The sequence below is a fragment of the Lepus europaeus genome, chromosome 7, assembly GCF_033115175.1.
Source record: "Lepus europaeus isolate LE1 chromosome 7, mLepTim1.pri, whole genome shotgun sequence".
In the NCBI taxonomy this organism is placed as follows: Eukaryota; Metazoa; Chordata; class Mammalia; order Lagomorpha; family Leporidae; genus Lepus; species Lepus europaeus.
The window spans coordinates 61,657,531-61,674,261 of NC_084833.1; the positions used below are offsets into that span (position 1 = coordinate 61,657,531).

Here is a 16,731-nt window from a genome sequence, read left to right on the forward strand (position 1 = left end):
GCCAGGGCCCAGGAACACTATTTGGGTTTCCTGCTTGGGTGACAGGGACTCAAGTACCTGATTTATCAGCTGCTACTTCCCAGGTGCATTTTCAAGGAGCTAGATCAGAAGTAGAGCAACCAGGACTCAAAGCGGTGCTCCAGTGTGGGATGCTGGTATTGTAAGTGGCAGCTTAATCTAACCCTCTGTGACATGATGCCAGCCCTCAGCATACTTGCTTTTGTTTTTGGAGAGAATTCTGCTCAATTCCACAAGTAATCATTGAGTGCTTTATAAACACTCATATCTGTGCTGTTCTCCTTGGAGGCTACAAAAGCAGTGTAAGGTATTTCTTGGTTCTGAGGGGGATTCTGGGTTTATGGGATGGGAGCAGAAAAGGCAGGGCTAAGACTAGGGTGAAATAAATAAGTTGTGAGAGTGCAATCTTTAAGGAAGTACACTTATTCTCAAGGTTGTGCATGTGCAGGATCAGTACCTGAGAGTGGATGCCGCCTTAAATTTTGAGCCTTAGGTCCCTTGCTTGTCCTGCCCTGAACTTAAGAAGCAGTTTCCTGGGCCAGCACTGTGACTTGGAGAGTTAGGCCTCTGCCTGCAGTACCTGCATCCTGTATGGGTGCTGGTTCAAATTCCAGCTGCTCCAGTTCCGATCCACCTCCCTGCTGATGTGCCTGGGAGGCAGTGGAGGATGGCCCAGGTGCTTGAGCCCTTATACCCACATGGGAGACCCAGAGGAAGCTCCTGGCTCCTGGCTTCGGCCTGGCCCAGTCCCAGCTTTTGCAGCCATTTGAGGAGTGAACCAGTGAGTGGTTCTTTGTCTCTTTCCTTCTCTTTCTGTATTTCTGCCTTTCAAATAAATTAAAAGGAAGAAGAAGAAACAGTTTCATTGGAAAGCATGTCTAAGATAACATAAGCCTATGAATGAGTGGTATAGATCAGTGCTTCTAAAATTTAATGTGCATGCCAATCACCTGAAGGTCTTAGTAAGAGGTAGATTGTGTGGGCCTATAGCATTATGGGTTAAGCTGGCTGCCTGCAATGCCAGCATTCCATGTCCAGCTCCCTGCTAATGCGCTTGGGAAAGCAGCAGAGGATAGCCCAAGTCCTTGGGCCCTTGCACCCACATGGGAGACCAGGAGGAAGCTCCTGGCTTCGGCTGTTTGGGGAATGAACTAGTAGATGGAAGACTTCTCTCTGTCTCTCCCTCTCTCTCTCTGAACTCTGCCTTTCAAATAAGTAAAATAAATCTTTAAAAAATAGTAAAAGTAGATTGTAATTCAGTAGGTCCGGAATGTAGTGAGCACCAGCATGGTGCTGAGCTGCTAATCCTTGAACCACATTTTGATCCATTCTGGAGAAAAGCAGAGGGCTGACTTCACTGCTAGGGGATCAGGAAAGGCTTCTCCAGGAAAGTGAAATGAGCTGTTTTCTCAAAGGATAACTAGGATTTGGATAGGAGGAAGAGAGGGGAGGGCACTGTAAATAGAAGGAAGAGCATACAAAAGCCCAGGGACAGGGATCAATTCCATGTGTTTTGGAACAGTGAACAGATGAACTTGGCATGATGTAGGTCCAATTTGGAAAAGAAGAAAGACTTGATAAACAGCATGTGTTTAGAATGTGGTCCTTGATTGTCTGCTCAGGTTCCTCCCAACTGAATCTTTCCATTTGTGTCATCTGTTTCTCCCCTCTCAGAGTATTAGAATCTCTATTCTTTTGGGAAGTTGAAGGACTGATTTAGGCTCCTGAATAAATTCATTATGGCAGCTTGTGGATCAGCAAAAGGAAGGAGGGCTGACTTCATTACCATGAGATTGGTTGGACAAACACAGCCTTGGGGGAAACTTTTTTTTTTTTTTTTTTTTTTTTTTTAAGCTTAGCTGGGACATACAGAAGTCAGAAAGCCCTCCTTAATTAGCATTCCCAGTATACATACTGAGAGGATGCCTGGGAAATATGTGCTGATTTGACTTGGTGGTAGAAGGAGTTCTGCTTGTTTTATTTCAGTTTTCTGGAGTTACTGGAACAGTGGGAAACCTGGCCTTGAATAGTGGGGCTGTGGAACCTTTTTTTTTGCCAACGACCATTTGGATATTTATAACATCATTTCATGGACCATACAAAATTATCAACTTAAAAATGAGCCTGCTATAGATTTATTGAACTTTGAGTCCCACCTGCAGTTGCCTAGGCAGGGCCAGACAAGATGATTTCATGGGACCTTATGTGTTCCCTACCCTTGTCTAAAGGAATATATATTTCTTTCTTTCTTTCTCCCTTCCCTTCCCTTCCCTTCCCTTCCCTTCCCTTCCCTTCCCTTCCCTTCCCTTCCCTTCCCTTCCCTTCCTTCCTTCCTTCCTTCCTTCCCTTCTCTCCCCTCCCCTCCCCTCCCCTCCCTTCCCTCCCTTCCCTTCCCTTCCCTTCCCTTCCCTTCCCTTCCCTTCCCTTCCCTTCCCTTCCCTTCCCTCCCTTCCCTTCCCTCCCCTCCCCTCCCCTCCCCTCCCCTTCCCTTCCCTCCCTTCCCTTCCCTTCCCTTCCCTTCACTACCCTACCCTACCCTACCCTACCCTACCCCACCCTTATCTAAAGGAATATATATTTCTTTCTTTCTCCCTTCCTCCCCTCTCCTCCCCTCCCTCCCTCCCTCCCCTCCCCTTCCCTCCCTTCCCTTCCCTTCCCTTCCCTCTTTTTTTCTTTCTTTCTTTTTGACAGGCAGAGTTAGTGAGAGAGAGAGAGAGAAAGGTCTTCCTTCTGTTGGTTCACTCTCCAAATGGCCGCCACGGTCGGTGTGCTGCGCCGATCCAAAGCCAGGAGCCAGGTGCTTCTCCCTGGTCTCCCATGCGGATGCTCAAGGACTCGGGCCATCCTCCACTGCCTTCCTGGGCCACAGCAGAGAGCTGGACTGGAAGAGGAGCAACCAGGACAGAATCCGGTGCCCCAACCGGGACTAGAACCTGGGGTGCGGAGGATTAGCCAAGTGTGCCGCAGCGCTGACCAAGGAATATATTTTTTAAAGATTTATTTATTTATTTGAAAATCAGAGTTACACAAAGAGAGAAGGAGAGACAGAGAGGGAGGTCTTCCATCTGCTGATTCACTCTCCAATTGGCTGCAACAGCCGGAGCTGTACCAATCTGAAGCCAGGAGCCAGGAGCCAGGAGCCTCCTCTAGGTCTTCCCAAGCCAAGGACTTGGGCCATCTTCCACTGCTTTCTCAGGTCATAGCAGAGAGTTGGATTAGAAGTGGAGCAGCCAGGATTTGAACCAGTGCTCATGTAGGATGCCAGCACTACAGGCGGCAGCTTTACTCACTATGCCACAGTGCTGGCTCCATAAAGGAATAGTTGATTGATTGATTTGAGTGTTTCTATGGTCTTGTCTGTCTTCTCTAGATCAAGAAACATATTCAGTTCAATTCACTATGAGAAAGTTATTGAGTGACATATGTACTGAGAGTGGGTATGCTTCTGTATGGCCACAGGAATTAAAAAGAGTTGAGCCCTGAACCCAAGGAATTTACTATTATTCTAGAGCAGTAGTTTTTCAACTGGGGCAATTTTTGTTCCCTGGAGGATGTTTAATAGTCTCTGTAGACATTCCAGTTGCAACTGGAGGAAGCTATTTGTAGTCCACCCAAAATGAAGAATTAACTACCCCAGAGTATCAGTAGTGCCAAGGCTGAAAAACCCTACTCCAAAAAGACAAAACCCCCAACTAGAAACAGAATTGTGAGGCTGGAAGGCCATGCCTTTAGTTAACAACAGAGCAGAGTCTAAAGCTCATATTGCACCAGTTTGTCCTGCTTGTTACCATGGGGCTGTGGTCAGATGGCATTGTATGACATAATATTTTATCTGGTTTCATCTCCTCCTAATCCCGATTCATGCTGTCTGACCTAGTCATATTCAGTTGTTTGTGTGCTGTCAACTATTTCTTTATGTCCAGTTAGTCCCTTTGTCACAAGTGTATTTCCTTTTTTGTTTTTAATAAGAAGCTTTTAGTTTTCAAATTTTAATTTAACTTTTTTATTTGAAAGAGATGGAGAGCAATCATTCATTTGCTAGTTCATTCCCCAAATGCTGTCAGGGCTGAACCAGGCACTCACAATGGGATGTGGGTGTCCCAGGCAGTGTTTTAATCGCTGTACCAAATGCTGATCCCATATTTCTCTCATGTCTTCATCTGAATAATATTTAACATCTCTTTCAGGAAGCCTTCCCTGATCTGTAACACCCCAGATTGGATTAAAAGCTATTTCTCTATTCTTCCAGAGTTAGTCTTTATCATATAATAAATTTTCTGAGGCCAGCGTTGCGTTGTGGTATGGGTGTTGGTTTGAGTTCTGGCTGCTCCACTTCCAGTCCAGCTCCCTGCTAATGCACCTGGGAAAGCAGCAGAGAACATCCCAAGCCTTGGGCCTCTAGACCCATGTAGGAGACCCAGATGAAGCTCCTGCTCCTGGCTTTGGCCTGGCACAGCCCTGACCATTATGGCCATTTGGAGAGTAAACTAGTGGATGGATGACTTCTCTGTCTCTCTAACTCTCTCTCTCTTTCTAACTCTGCCTTTCAAATAAATAAAATGAACCGTAAAAAAAAAAGGAAAATAATTTTCTGTTTATATGTCCGTCTTCTTCACTAGGCTGTAAACGTCTTGTGAGTTAGGACTCTTTCACTCTTCTGACCTCATTGCTTAGCACAGTCATAGATATGGGCCAAGTAAGGGGGTAGAGAAGAGAAAGATGGAATGATGTGTTGGGAAAGACTTCCTAAAGACTATAATAGAAAGCTTGAAGCCTCCCTTAGTTCCTTAAAGATACTGATGAATGTGTGAGGAGTTCGTATTTGGCAGGGACAGTTCTAAGACAGTAATGGATTTCTCTGGTGGTGTCTTTCTACAGGTTGATATGTCAGACCTTTCCCCAGAGGAGCAATGGAGGTAAGTGTGGCAGTGTGGGCCCCACAGGCTGGGAACTGTAACTAACTCAAGTAATAAAGTTGTATATCTACCTGTTTCTGTCTGGGAGGCAGTGGCTCAAGATCAGCAGGACAGGCCTTTTAGAATCTTTCTGAGCACCTAGGTCAGTTGTGGATAGCTCACTTTGTCCAGGGGACTAGGTAGATAATCACACCAAACCATCCAGCTGGATTTGAAAACATTCATGCTTTTAGTAGGCATGTGATCTTGGGCAAATTACTTGTCACTGCCTAAATTTGCCACATTTGTAAAGTAAGGATCATAGCAATATTGATAGCTCATAGAATTGTGAGAATTAATAGATGAAATTCTTTTTTTTTTTTTTTTTTTTGACAGGCAGAGTGAGAGGATAGTGAGAGAGAGAGAGAGAGAGAGAGAAAGGTCTTCCTTTTTGCCATTGGTTCACCTTCCAATGGCCGCTGCAGCCAGCGCATCGTGCTGATCCGAAGCCAGGAGCCAGGTGCCTCTCCTGGTCTCCCATGCGGGTGCAGGGCCCAACGACTTGGGCCATCCTCCACTGCCTTCCCGGGCCATAGCAGAGAGCTGACCTGGAAGAGGGGCAAGCGGGATAGAATCCGGTGCCCCAACCGGGACTAGAACCTGGTGTGCCGGCGCCGCAAGGGGGAGGATTAGCCTGTTAAGCCACGGCGCCGGCCTACTTGTGAGAATTAATAGATGAAATTCTTAGAACAGTGCCTGGCATGTGGTAAGTTTCCAGTAAGTGTAACCTGTTTTGAAGATGATTATCATCATTAACATCATTATCATTAGCTGTGATACACAATAGAGAGCTCTGGTTGAGAATGTGGCAAATGTGTCTTCTGATTTCAGCTTTGCTTCGAACTTGCTTTGTAACCAGAATGAGCCAACAAATATCTTATTTTCATGATTTATCCTCAGTAAAAGGGTTTCAGAGCACCTGCCCCACAAACTTCACAAAATGACTGGCTGGTGAGTTGAATCAGCCTAGTAACATTTAGTCGTGAGGAAAAACCCTTTATTTAGATTAAAATATTGATTATAAAAATACGGAATGGCAAAGATAACAATTCATATGACATACTAGTGAGATGTTAGAGGACTTTAAGCACAAGGTGCTTCAGTTATATACCTCAGCTATCAAAATACTCTAAATAACTGGGAAGATATTTGTAGTAATTTGTTCTCTGCTTTAAGGAGGTGACAGTTGTATGAAAGCTTCTGTCTGTTTTGCTTAGGCCAAGATTTTGAGATTTTAAGCACTGTATGTACAGAGGATCTTTAACTGGATCATGTCTAGAAGGCAAACAGGGTTAATAGTCTCTATATCATGATGTATTAACAGTGGTTAAAGGATATAGAATTGTTAGATTGTTAGAATCCAGCTCCCTGCTAATGGTCTGGGAAAAGCAGCAGAAGATGAACCTAGTAGTTGGGCTCCGAAACCCCGAGGAAGCTCCTGGCCTCTGCTTGGTCCAGCCCTGGCTGTTGTGGCCATCTGGGGAGTGAATCAGTGGATGGAAGATCTCTTTCTCTCTGTTTTTCCCTCTCTCTGTGACTCTGACTTTCAAATGAATAAATCTTTTAAAAAAAGGAATATATTTAATAATCAAGGTATATTGACAGGTAGTGAGCTTTCTGCCCCTAAAGCATTAGAATTTTATTAATTTATTAGCAAATATGAATATCTACAATGTGCTAAACACTGCTGGGTCTAGAATAGATTATCTTAAAAGGCATATGTTGGGGCCTGTGCTGTGGCATAGTGAGCTAGGCCTCTGCCTGTGACACTAACATCCCATATGAGTACCGGTTCACGTCCTGGCTACTCTTCTTCCAATCCAGCTCTCTGCTATGGCCTGGAAAATTAGTGGAAGATGGCCCAAGTCCTTGGGCCACTGTACCCGTGTGGGAGACCCAGAAGAAGCTCCTGGCTCCTGGCTTCGGATCAGCCCAGCTCTGGTAGTTGTGGCCATTTGGGGAGTGAACCAGCAGATGGAAGATCTTTTTCTGACTCTGCCTCTCAAATAAATATTTAAAATCTTTAAAAAGAAAAAGAAGAAGCATATGTTTTTAGCCAGTTGAAGCAAAGATTGCAAAAACAGTTTTTGCATTGAATGAGAACTTAAACTGGGGAGTTCTCTGATCTGTTCTTGATCTCTGATTTCATGTTGTACACATCCATTCAATTATATAGTGTCTGAGAACCAGGAACTTTTTTCTTGGTATTTTTATACTTCCCTACAATCCTTATATATTTAAAATATTCTTTACCCTCTCAGCTTAGGCTATTCTCACAACCCTATGAAGCAGACAGAATAGATAGTGATTCCCTTTGACGATGAAGAAATCGTAATGTAAAGATGTAAGGTTTCTTGGTCAAGGCTACAAAGGTGGGTCTGAACCTAAGTTTCTGACTCCCAATCCTGTTCTCTTTGTCATATTCTTCCTCCCAAGGTAGAGGCTTTTTTTTTTTTTTTTTTTTTTAAGATTGATTTATTTGAAAGGCAGAGAGAGATCTCTTTCCATCCGCTGGTTCACTCCCCAGATGGTTACAACAGCCGAAGCTGGATCAATCTGAAGCCAGGAGCCAGGAACTTCTTCTGGATATCCCACATGGGTGCAGGGGCCTAAGGACTTGGACCATCTTCTGCTTTCCCAGGCACTTTAGTGGGGAGCTGGATTGGAAGTGGAGCAAACAGGACTTGAATTGTTGCCATAATGGATGCTGACACTGCAGGTGGCGGCTTTACCCGCTACGCCACAGTGCTGGCCCCCCAAGGTATAGTTTTATGTAAGACAAACCCTTAGGTGCTGAAGCTGATTCATTGACTAGCATTTGGCTGGTGACACTGCCCATCGTTTTCTCCCCTGACATTTTATTATGAAAAATTTTAAACATACAGAAAAGTTAATATAATTGTATAGTGAATACCCTTATACCCACCACCTAGATTCTACAATTAAATTTTTGCTATATTTGCATTATTATTTATCTGTAATTCATCGCACCGGGTTATTTTTGCTGTTAGTCTTTCATTGCCCTTGGGAGTTGAATGAAGACATCATGAGTGTTGCTCTTTCCCTTCTTCCCTAGTACCCTGATGCGTGGAGAAGTTGTATGAACACTTCTGTCTGCAAACTACATAATCCAGTTTTTTTTTTTTTTAATTTTTATTTTTGACAGAGTGGACAGTGAGAGAGACAGAGAAAGGTCTTCCTTTGCCATTGGTTCACCCTCCAATGGCCACTGTGGCCAGCGCGCTGTGGCTGGTGCACTGCGCTGATCCTAAGGCAGGAGCCAGGTGCTTCTCCTGGTCTCCCATGGGGTGCAGGGCCCAAGGACTTGGGCCATCCTCCACTGCCTTCCCAGGCCACAGCAGAGAGCTGGCCTGGAAGAGGGGCAACCGGGACAGAATCCGGTGCCCCGACCAGGACTAGAACCCAGTGTGCCGGCGCTGCAAGGCGGAGGATTAGCCTATTGAGCCACGGTGCCGGCCTTTAATCCAATTTTCTAACTCCTTCCTCATTCTTCTCTCTTGGCAGCCTCTTACTCAGAGTGGTAGGGGTGGTTATTTTTAGAGGTAATTTTGCCAGTATTGACCCAGAGAGTCACTTGTGCCGATTCTTAAGACCAAAGAAGGGGCCAGTGTTGTGGCATAGGAGTTAAGATGCCATCTTCAATTCTATCTGGTGCCAGTTCGAGTCCTGATGCTCTACTTGTGATCCAGTTCCTTGCTAGTGTGCCTGGGAAAGCAGCAGAGGGTGGCCCAGGTTCTTGGCTCCCTGTTCCCTTATAGGAGACCTGAGTGGAGCTCTGGGCTCCTGGCTTTGAACTGGACTAGCCTCAGCTGTTGCAGCCATTTGGAGACTGAGCCAGTGGACGGAAGTTTCTCTCTCTCTCTCTCTCTGTCTCTGTATCTCCCTCTATCTGTGTGTGATTCTACCATTCAAATAAGTAAATAAAGTCTTAAAAAAGTACTAAAGAAGACCAACCTCACATTAAGAAAAAAAAATCTTAAGCAGTACTCTCTAATTACTGAACTTCCTTGAGAAAGCTGTTTACCTGTGGATACTGATGGTGAGATCACTGTTGGATTAGAATAAAGTTGAAGCAGATTTTTCAACCTTTAACTAGTCTTAAGCATCTCTGGCCCAGGCAAAGACAGTAGGGTAAATAAAATAAGATTTTTATAGTGGTATCAGCACACACTTGCTGTCATTGACTAAGAGTCTGAGGTGTTATGACTATAACTTCTCTGGGTGACTTTTTTCCGCTAGTGACTAAGTGAAATAACTCCTGAAATGGACACTGATGCAGACTTCTCCTGTAAGAATGTCAGCTGTACACCATGGGGTGCAGGCAACAGATCTACCTGCAGTCTGAATAGTTGGGCTTGATTGCTGGGGCCTATGGAGCCTCTCTTCTATCCCCGAAACACTGTTGTCTAGAGCATGTGTCCTTTTAGCCCCCAATTTGCATGGTACACTGCAGCAGTGAAGCACAGGAGAGTTTTCTGAGCTAGGGACTGGTGGGATATCCCTGGAAAGCACTGCTGCTGTACAGCTACACCATCCCTGACTTGGCTTACCCCATCTGTTTGGCTTTCAGGGTTGAACATGCACGCATGCATGCCAAGCATCGCGGCCATGAAGCCATGCACGCAGAAATGGTCCTTATCCTTATCGCTACCTTGGTGGTGGCCCAGCTGCTCCTGGTGCAGTGGAAGCAGAGGCATCCGCGCTCCTACAACGTAAGCCACTTTGCTTCTCATTCTTTTTTGTCTGTCATCACAGAGGTCATCACAAGACCCTTCTCAAGTATTCTGTGGCACAGCCAAACCAGGCCACACGTAGGCAAAGGAAGATGATAGCAATGAACTTTATGTATGAATGGTGAATTGTGTGTGTGTGTATATGTGTCTAAGGGGCAAGTGATTCAGAGGGTAAAAACAAGGATAGACCATGAGATACTTTTCCTGGTCAGAAAAGGTAGATCCTCCCTTTAGACTTCGTGGGACATACTCATGAAATAGATGTTCATCAGAAACTATTCAGTAGAAGAATAGAAGGTTACTGGATTGGGATAAAACAGCATATAGTGAATCTTACAAGTAGGATTTAGATTCTATTAATCTAAATTTTAAAAATTAATGGAGGAAATGAAGGAAAAATATGACATACATAAAATAGGTAAGTGGCAGAAGTAAAATTTTCCTTATTAGTACCTTAAATGTGTTAAATTCTATTAAAAGGCAGAAATTGGTAGATTGGATTTTTTTTTTTTTTTTTTTTTTTGACAGACAGAGTGGATAGTGAGAGAGAGAGAGACAGAGAGAAAGGTCTTCCTTTTTGCCGTTGATTCACCCTCCAATGGCCGCTGTGGCCGGCGCATCGTGCTGATCTGAAGCCAGGAGCCAGGTGCTTCTCCTGGTCTCCCGTGCAGGTGCAGGGCCCAAGGACTTGGGCCATCCTCCACTGCCTTCCCGGGCCATAGCAGAGAGCTGGCCTGGAAGAGGGGCAACCGGGATAGAATCCGGCGCCCCAACCGGGACTAGAACCCGGTGTGCCGGCGCCGCAAGGCGGAGGATCAGCCTGTTAAGCCACGGTGCCGGCCGGTAGTTTGGATTTTAAAACCAATGTTTATTTGATATGCTGTTCACAGAAGGCTCCTTTTTGATATAAAACACAAAGAAATTGAGAATAGGGGCAGGTTTTGTGATTCAGTGGATTAAGCTGCTGCCTGCAACACTGGCATCCTATATCAGAGTGCTGATTCAAGTCTTAGCTGCTCTGCTTCTTATCCAGCTTCCTGTTAATGTGCCTGGGAAGGCAGCAGATGATGGCTCAAGTACTTGTATCCCTGCCACCTGCATGAGAGTCCTGAGTTGAATTCCTGGCTCCAACCTGGCCCAGTTGTGGGCTGTTGTGGCTATCTGGGGAGTGAACCAGTGGAGGCAAGATTCTCTCTCTCTCTCTGAGTGTATGTGTGTGTCTCCTTCTTGGTCCTTGTTACTCTGCCTTTCAAATCAATAAATCTGTATATATATATAAAAGATATATATATATTTATATATATATATATATGTATATATATATATATATATATAAAGATAACCTGGGTGCTGTCACTGTGGTGTAGCGGGTGAAGCTGCCGCCTTCAGTGTTGGCATCCCATTTGGGCACTGGTTTGAGCCCTAGCTGCTCCACTTCTGATCCAGCTCTCTGCTATGGCCTGGGAAAGCAGTGGAAGATGGCTCAAGTCCTTGGGCCCCTACACCCACTTGGGAGAACCAGAAGATGCTCCTGGCTCCTGGGTCCTGGCTCCAGAGAGCTGGATTGAAAGTAGAGCAGCCGGGTCTTGAACCAGTTCCCATTTGGGATGCCAGCACTGGAGGTAGTGGCTTTACTGGTTATACCACAGTGTGGCCCCTCTCTCTCTCTCTCCTAATTGTGGAATCTTTTCTTCAAGCAGTGAAAAACAGTTAAGAGGCTGCTCTGCTTGATAAAAGGATTTGTAATCCCAACCCCTCTGCTTCCCAATTGGAATCTCTGTAGGACTCATCAAAGTACTGTTAGAAAACCACTGATGTGTTTGTTATTCACTAGTTAATCCTTAATAGGAAATGTGACTGTAATTTAATAAGGCCACTTGTATGAGGAACAAGCATAATCATCTGTTAACTTGTCTACCACTCCCTGTAAACACACAAGACTTCATTGGTGAGAGGACATGCTAACACTTTGGCATAGCTTTCTCTGGGAAACTCAAACATGTATCTTTAGAAAATAGGAAGAGGAAATCTGTACTGTTCTGTTTTATGTCGCTGTTATGCAATAATGATGTACATTGGTCTTGTTAAAATGTTTACTGTGTAAATGAGTATTTTTTACTGCTTTAAAGTACTTACTTTGGTAGAAGAAAATTACCTAAGAGGTTTGTACACAATGGCATTTCTTGTCCTCTTTCAAAATTATCATAAATTGGAGCTGTTTTTCCTTGGAGGCATTGCAAAATAGATCAATCTGACTTGATTAACCAACTTTCCCATTTTCTAGCTATATGATTTTGTATATCTCTGAGCCTTGATTTTTTTTTTATCTTCAGAGTGGGGTGATACCTACAGAGTGATATCTATTTCATAAGTGGAGATGATTATATAAGATTATGTCATTTTGACAGCTGTTATTTCCACTCCTAAGAAGAAAAAAAACTCAAGGACATAAAAACAGTATCTATTGGGTGGGAATTTGGCTTAGTGGTTAAGATATCTGTCAGGACTCATGCATTCCATAGTGCCTAGATTTGATCCCTGGCTTTAGCTCCTGGTTCTAGCTTCCTACGATGCACATCCTGGGAGGCAGCAGGCAGTGGCTCATGTGGTTGGTTTCATGCCTCCTGTGTGGAACACCTGGATTGGATTTCTACTTCATAGCTTTGGCCCATCCCAGCCCTGGCCATCGCAGGCAACTGGGAAGTGAATCAGTGGGTGGGAGCTCTGTCTTTCTGTTCCCGCCATCCTCTCCCTGCCTCTTAAATTTAAATAAATAAATGGTAGTCCTTTTTCAAGTCCTGTTTTATGTAGAAGAGGAATAAAATTTTACTTTTATCGAGGTATAAATTTTGTGTAACAAAATTCACCATTTTGAAGTGTATAATTTTGTAGCTTTTGGTACATTCACAGTGTTGTGCAACCATTCCAGGATATTTTCATTACCCCAAACAGAAACCTTGTACTTAACAAGTAATTGTTCTGTATTTTCCCTTCCCATAAGACTCTGCAGTGTCTGACCTGCTTTCTATGTATTTGCCCATTTTGGATATTAATATAAATGAAATTATACAGTATGTGGCCTTTTTTTTTTGGACAGGCAGAGTGGACAGTGAGAGAGAGACAGAGAGAAAGGTCTTCCTTCCGTTGGTTCACTCTCCAAATGGCCGCCACGGTCGGTGCGCTGTACCGATCCGAAGCCAGGAGCCAGGTGCTTCTCCTGGTCTCCCATGCAGGTGCAGGGCCCAAGCACTTGGGCCATCCTTCACTGCACTCCCAGGCCACAGCAGAGAGCTGGACTGGAAGAGGAGCAACCAGGACAGAATCCAGTGCCCCAACTGGGACTAGAACCCAGGGTGCCGGCGCCGCAGGCGGAGGATTAGCCTATTGAGCCACGGCGCCGGCCAGTATGTGGCCTTTTGTATGTAGCTTGTTTCGCATGGCATATAATGTTTTCATAGTTCATTCATGTTGTGTTCAGCTATGAGTACTTCACTCCTTTCATGGCTGAATGATATTCTGTTGTATTAATGTAATAAGTTTTGTTTATCCATTCATCAGTTGATGAGCATTTGGTTGGTCTGTCTTTTAGCCATTGTGGAAAATGATGCTATTAACATTCATGGATAAATTTTTATTTGAATATTTGTTTCAATTCCTTGGAGTATTTTATCTAGGACTGGAATTGCTGAATCATATGGTAATTCTCTTAACTTTTTGAGGAACTGCCAATCTATTTTCCACAGTACCTATACCATTGTAAAAAATTCATTCCAGCCCACAATGGATTAGGTTCCAGTATCTCCACATTCTCACCATTGCTTCTTATTTCTTTCTCACTCTTTTTTAAAATTTAAGAAGCAGAAGGTGAGAGTGAGAGAGAGAGAGACAGACAGCAGGAGAGCTTGCATCCACTGATTCACTTTAGAAATGTCTGCAATGGGTGAAGCTAGGCCTGGCTACAGCCAGGTGCTGGGAACTCAGTGCAGGGCCTCCACATAGGTAGTAGAGTCCGGATAGTGGAGCTATCACAGCTGCCTCCCAGGGTCTGTGGATTAGTCAGCTTTTCATTACTTTACCTAAAATACTGGAGAGGAGCTCTACGAAAGGAAGAAGGCTTATTTTGGCTCACGGTTGGAGGTTCATGATCCGAGATCATCAGGTCACCTCAGTAGACTAGCATCTGATAGAAGCTGGCAGTGGTGGAGCGTGCATTGAGAGATAGATGATCACATGGAGAATCAAGAAGACAGAGACATAATCTTCTTATGTATCTAACTCTTGCCAAGTACTGCTTAGCGAGGGTTATCCTCTCATGACCTAAAGATCTCCCAGCAAGGCCCATGTCCCAGATGTGTTACTCAGATTAAGTCTCCATTCTTAATCAGTTAACATGAACCATTAACATAAGACTTCAGGGTTCAAATGTCTGCATGAGTTTGAAGGACCAAATCTTGTTCAAACTGTAAAAGTCCACATTGATGGGAAGCTGGAATCAGGAGCTAGAGCTGGGAATCAAACTCAGGCACCCTTGATATGGAACCTGGGCATCTTAACTGCTAGGATCATTTTATTTTTTTTAAAGACTATATTTATTTGTATAAGAGGCAGAGCGGCAGAGAGGGAGAAATAGAGACAAAGATCTTCCATCCGCTGGTTCACTCCCTGAGTGGCCACAAAGGCCAGAGCTGGGCCGATCTGAAGCCAGGAGACAGGGGCTTCTTCCGGGTCTCCTACGAGGGTGCAGGGGCCCAAGCATTTGGTCCATCTTCCACTGCTTTCCCAGGCCATTAGCAGGGAGCTGTATCAGAAGTAGAGCAACTGGGACTCAAACTGGTGCCCACATGGGATGCTGGCACTGCAGGCGGAGGCTTAACCTACTATGTCACAGCACCGGCCCCTACATAAACATTTTTAATTATGAAATGGAATTCATCTTTTGTTGTTGTTGTTGTTGCTTATGGTTTTATTGTCAAATCTAAGAATCTGTTGCCAAATCTAAGTTTATAAAGATTTAACCCTATGTTTTCTTTGAAGAGTTTTATAGTTTTAAATATTACATTTAGACGTTTCATTTCGAATTTTCATAAATGGTATGAGGGAAAAATCTCACTTCATTCTTCTGCATGTGGATATCCGGTTATTTGTTAAAGAGATTTGTTTTTGCTTTGAGTTTCTTGACATTCGCATAAAAAAATCAATTGGCCAGGGGGCCAGCGCTGTGGCATAGTATACTAAGCCTCCGCCTGTGGCACTGGCACCCTATATGCGCACCTGTTTGTATCCTGGTTGCTCCACTTCCGATCCAGCTCTCTGCTGTGGCCTGGGAAAGCAGTGGAGGATGGCCCAAGTTCTTGGGCCCCTGCACACATGTGGGAGACCCAGAAGAAGCTCCTGGCTTCGGATCAGCTAAGCTCCAGCTATTGCAGCCGTTTGGGGCTATTTGGGGAGTGAACCAGCAGATGGAAGACCTTTCTCTCTGTCTCTCCCTCTCTGGGACTGTAACTCTACTTCTCAAGTAAATAAATAAATCTTTTTTAAAAAAAAAATCAACTGGCCATAGATACTTGGGTTTAATTTTGTACTCTCAGTTTTATTCCATTGATGTATGTCTATCTTTTTTTTTAAGGGAAAGGGTAAATTGACATGGGAACTCTGACCAGCCAGATGGAAGGGGCAAAGAGGAAAGAGAGAGGAGAGAGAGGGGAGTCGAGAGAGAGAGTGAAGAAGAGTGAGAGATTTGGAGAGAGAGGACATGTGTAGGAGAAGCAGGTCCTGTTACACCTTTCCCTGGGAAGTAGAAGCATCAAATTCCATTAGGATTGGGATGGAACTGACACCTGTGGTTGGGCTGTCTGGCTTCCAGCAATGGCGGCAGGGACTAGAGCCTTGGAGGTCTGTTCTTAACGGAAATACCACACTGTTACAATTACCCTGGGAAGTATATCCTCCAACTTGGTTCTTTTTCAAGGTTGTTCTGGCTCTTCTGGGTACCTTGCCATATTCATTTTAAGATCAACCTTTCCATTTTTTGCAGAGAAAAGTAGTTTGGGTTCCATTGAATCTACATATCACTCTGGGGGAATGTTGTCATCTTAACAATATGAATCTGTTAATTTATGAATAGAGGAAGTCTTGTCATTTATTTGCATCTCTACTTTCTTCCATTAGTGTTTTGAAGTTTTATTCCAAAGTTTTTATTCCTTTTGATGCGATCTATTCCCGGTCGGGGTGCTGGATTCTGTCCCGGTTGCCTCTCTTCCAGGCCAGCTCTCTGCTATGGCCCGGGAGTGCAGTGGAAGATGGCTCAGGTCCTTGGGCCCTGCACCCGCATGGGAGACCAGGAGAGGCACCTGGCTCCAGATCAGTGCGGTGCGCCGGCCGCAGCGTGCCATCCACAGTGGCCATTGGGGAGTGAACCAACGGAAAACGAAGACTTTTCTCTCTGTCTCTCTCTTACTGTCCACTCTGCCTGTAAAAAATAAATAAATAAATAAAAATAAAAAATAAAGATACAAATTTTGGCTAAATATCATAAAAATTTTTTCAGCATTGAAAGCTATCCCACAGTGGAATGAAGTCTTAGAAGGGAATCATCTTGAGATGGGCGTTTAGCACAGTGGTTATTTTTTTTTTTATTTTATTTTTGACAGGCAGAGTGGACAGTGAGAGAGAGAGAGAGACAGAGAGAAAGGTCTTCCTTTGCCGTTGGTTCACCCTCTAATGGCCGCCGCGGTAGCGCGCTGCGGCCGGCGCACCGCGCTGTTCCGATGGCAGGAGCCAGGTGCTTCTCCTGGTCTCCCATGGGGTGCAGAGCCCAAACACTTGGGCCATCCTCCACTGCACTCCCTGGCCACAGCAGAGAGCTGGCCTGGAAGAGGGGCAACCGGGACAGGATCGGTGCCCCGACCGGGACTAGAACCCGGTGTGCCGGCGCCGCAAGGCGGAGGATTAGCCTGTTGAGCCACGGTGCCGGCCAGCACAGTGGTTATTAAACTGCTGCTTTG

The 16,731-nt window shown here is 44.7% G+C and overlaps 1 protein-coding gene across 2 annotated transcripts in view; it reads left to right on the plus strand.

The window, feature by feature from the left end:
• RNF121 (ring finger protein 121) overlaps positions 1-16,731 on the plus strand; it is an 84,652-nt gene that overhangs the window by 26,316 nt on the left and 41,605 nt on the right. Inside the window, exons 2-3 of one of the 2 annotated variants that reach the window (XM_062196645.1) lie at positions 4,897-4,934; positions 9,565-9,706. In XM_062196645.1, the coding sequence (XP_062052629.1) occupies positions 4,897-4,934; positions 9,565-9,706 (180 nt within the window). The remainder of the gene's footprint in view (positions 1-4,896; positions 4,935-9,564; positions 9,707-16,731) is intronic. The other variant, XM_062196646.1, reaches the window with a different exon arrangement.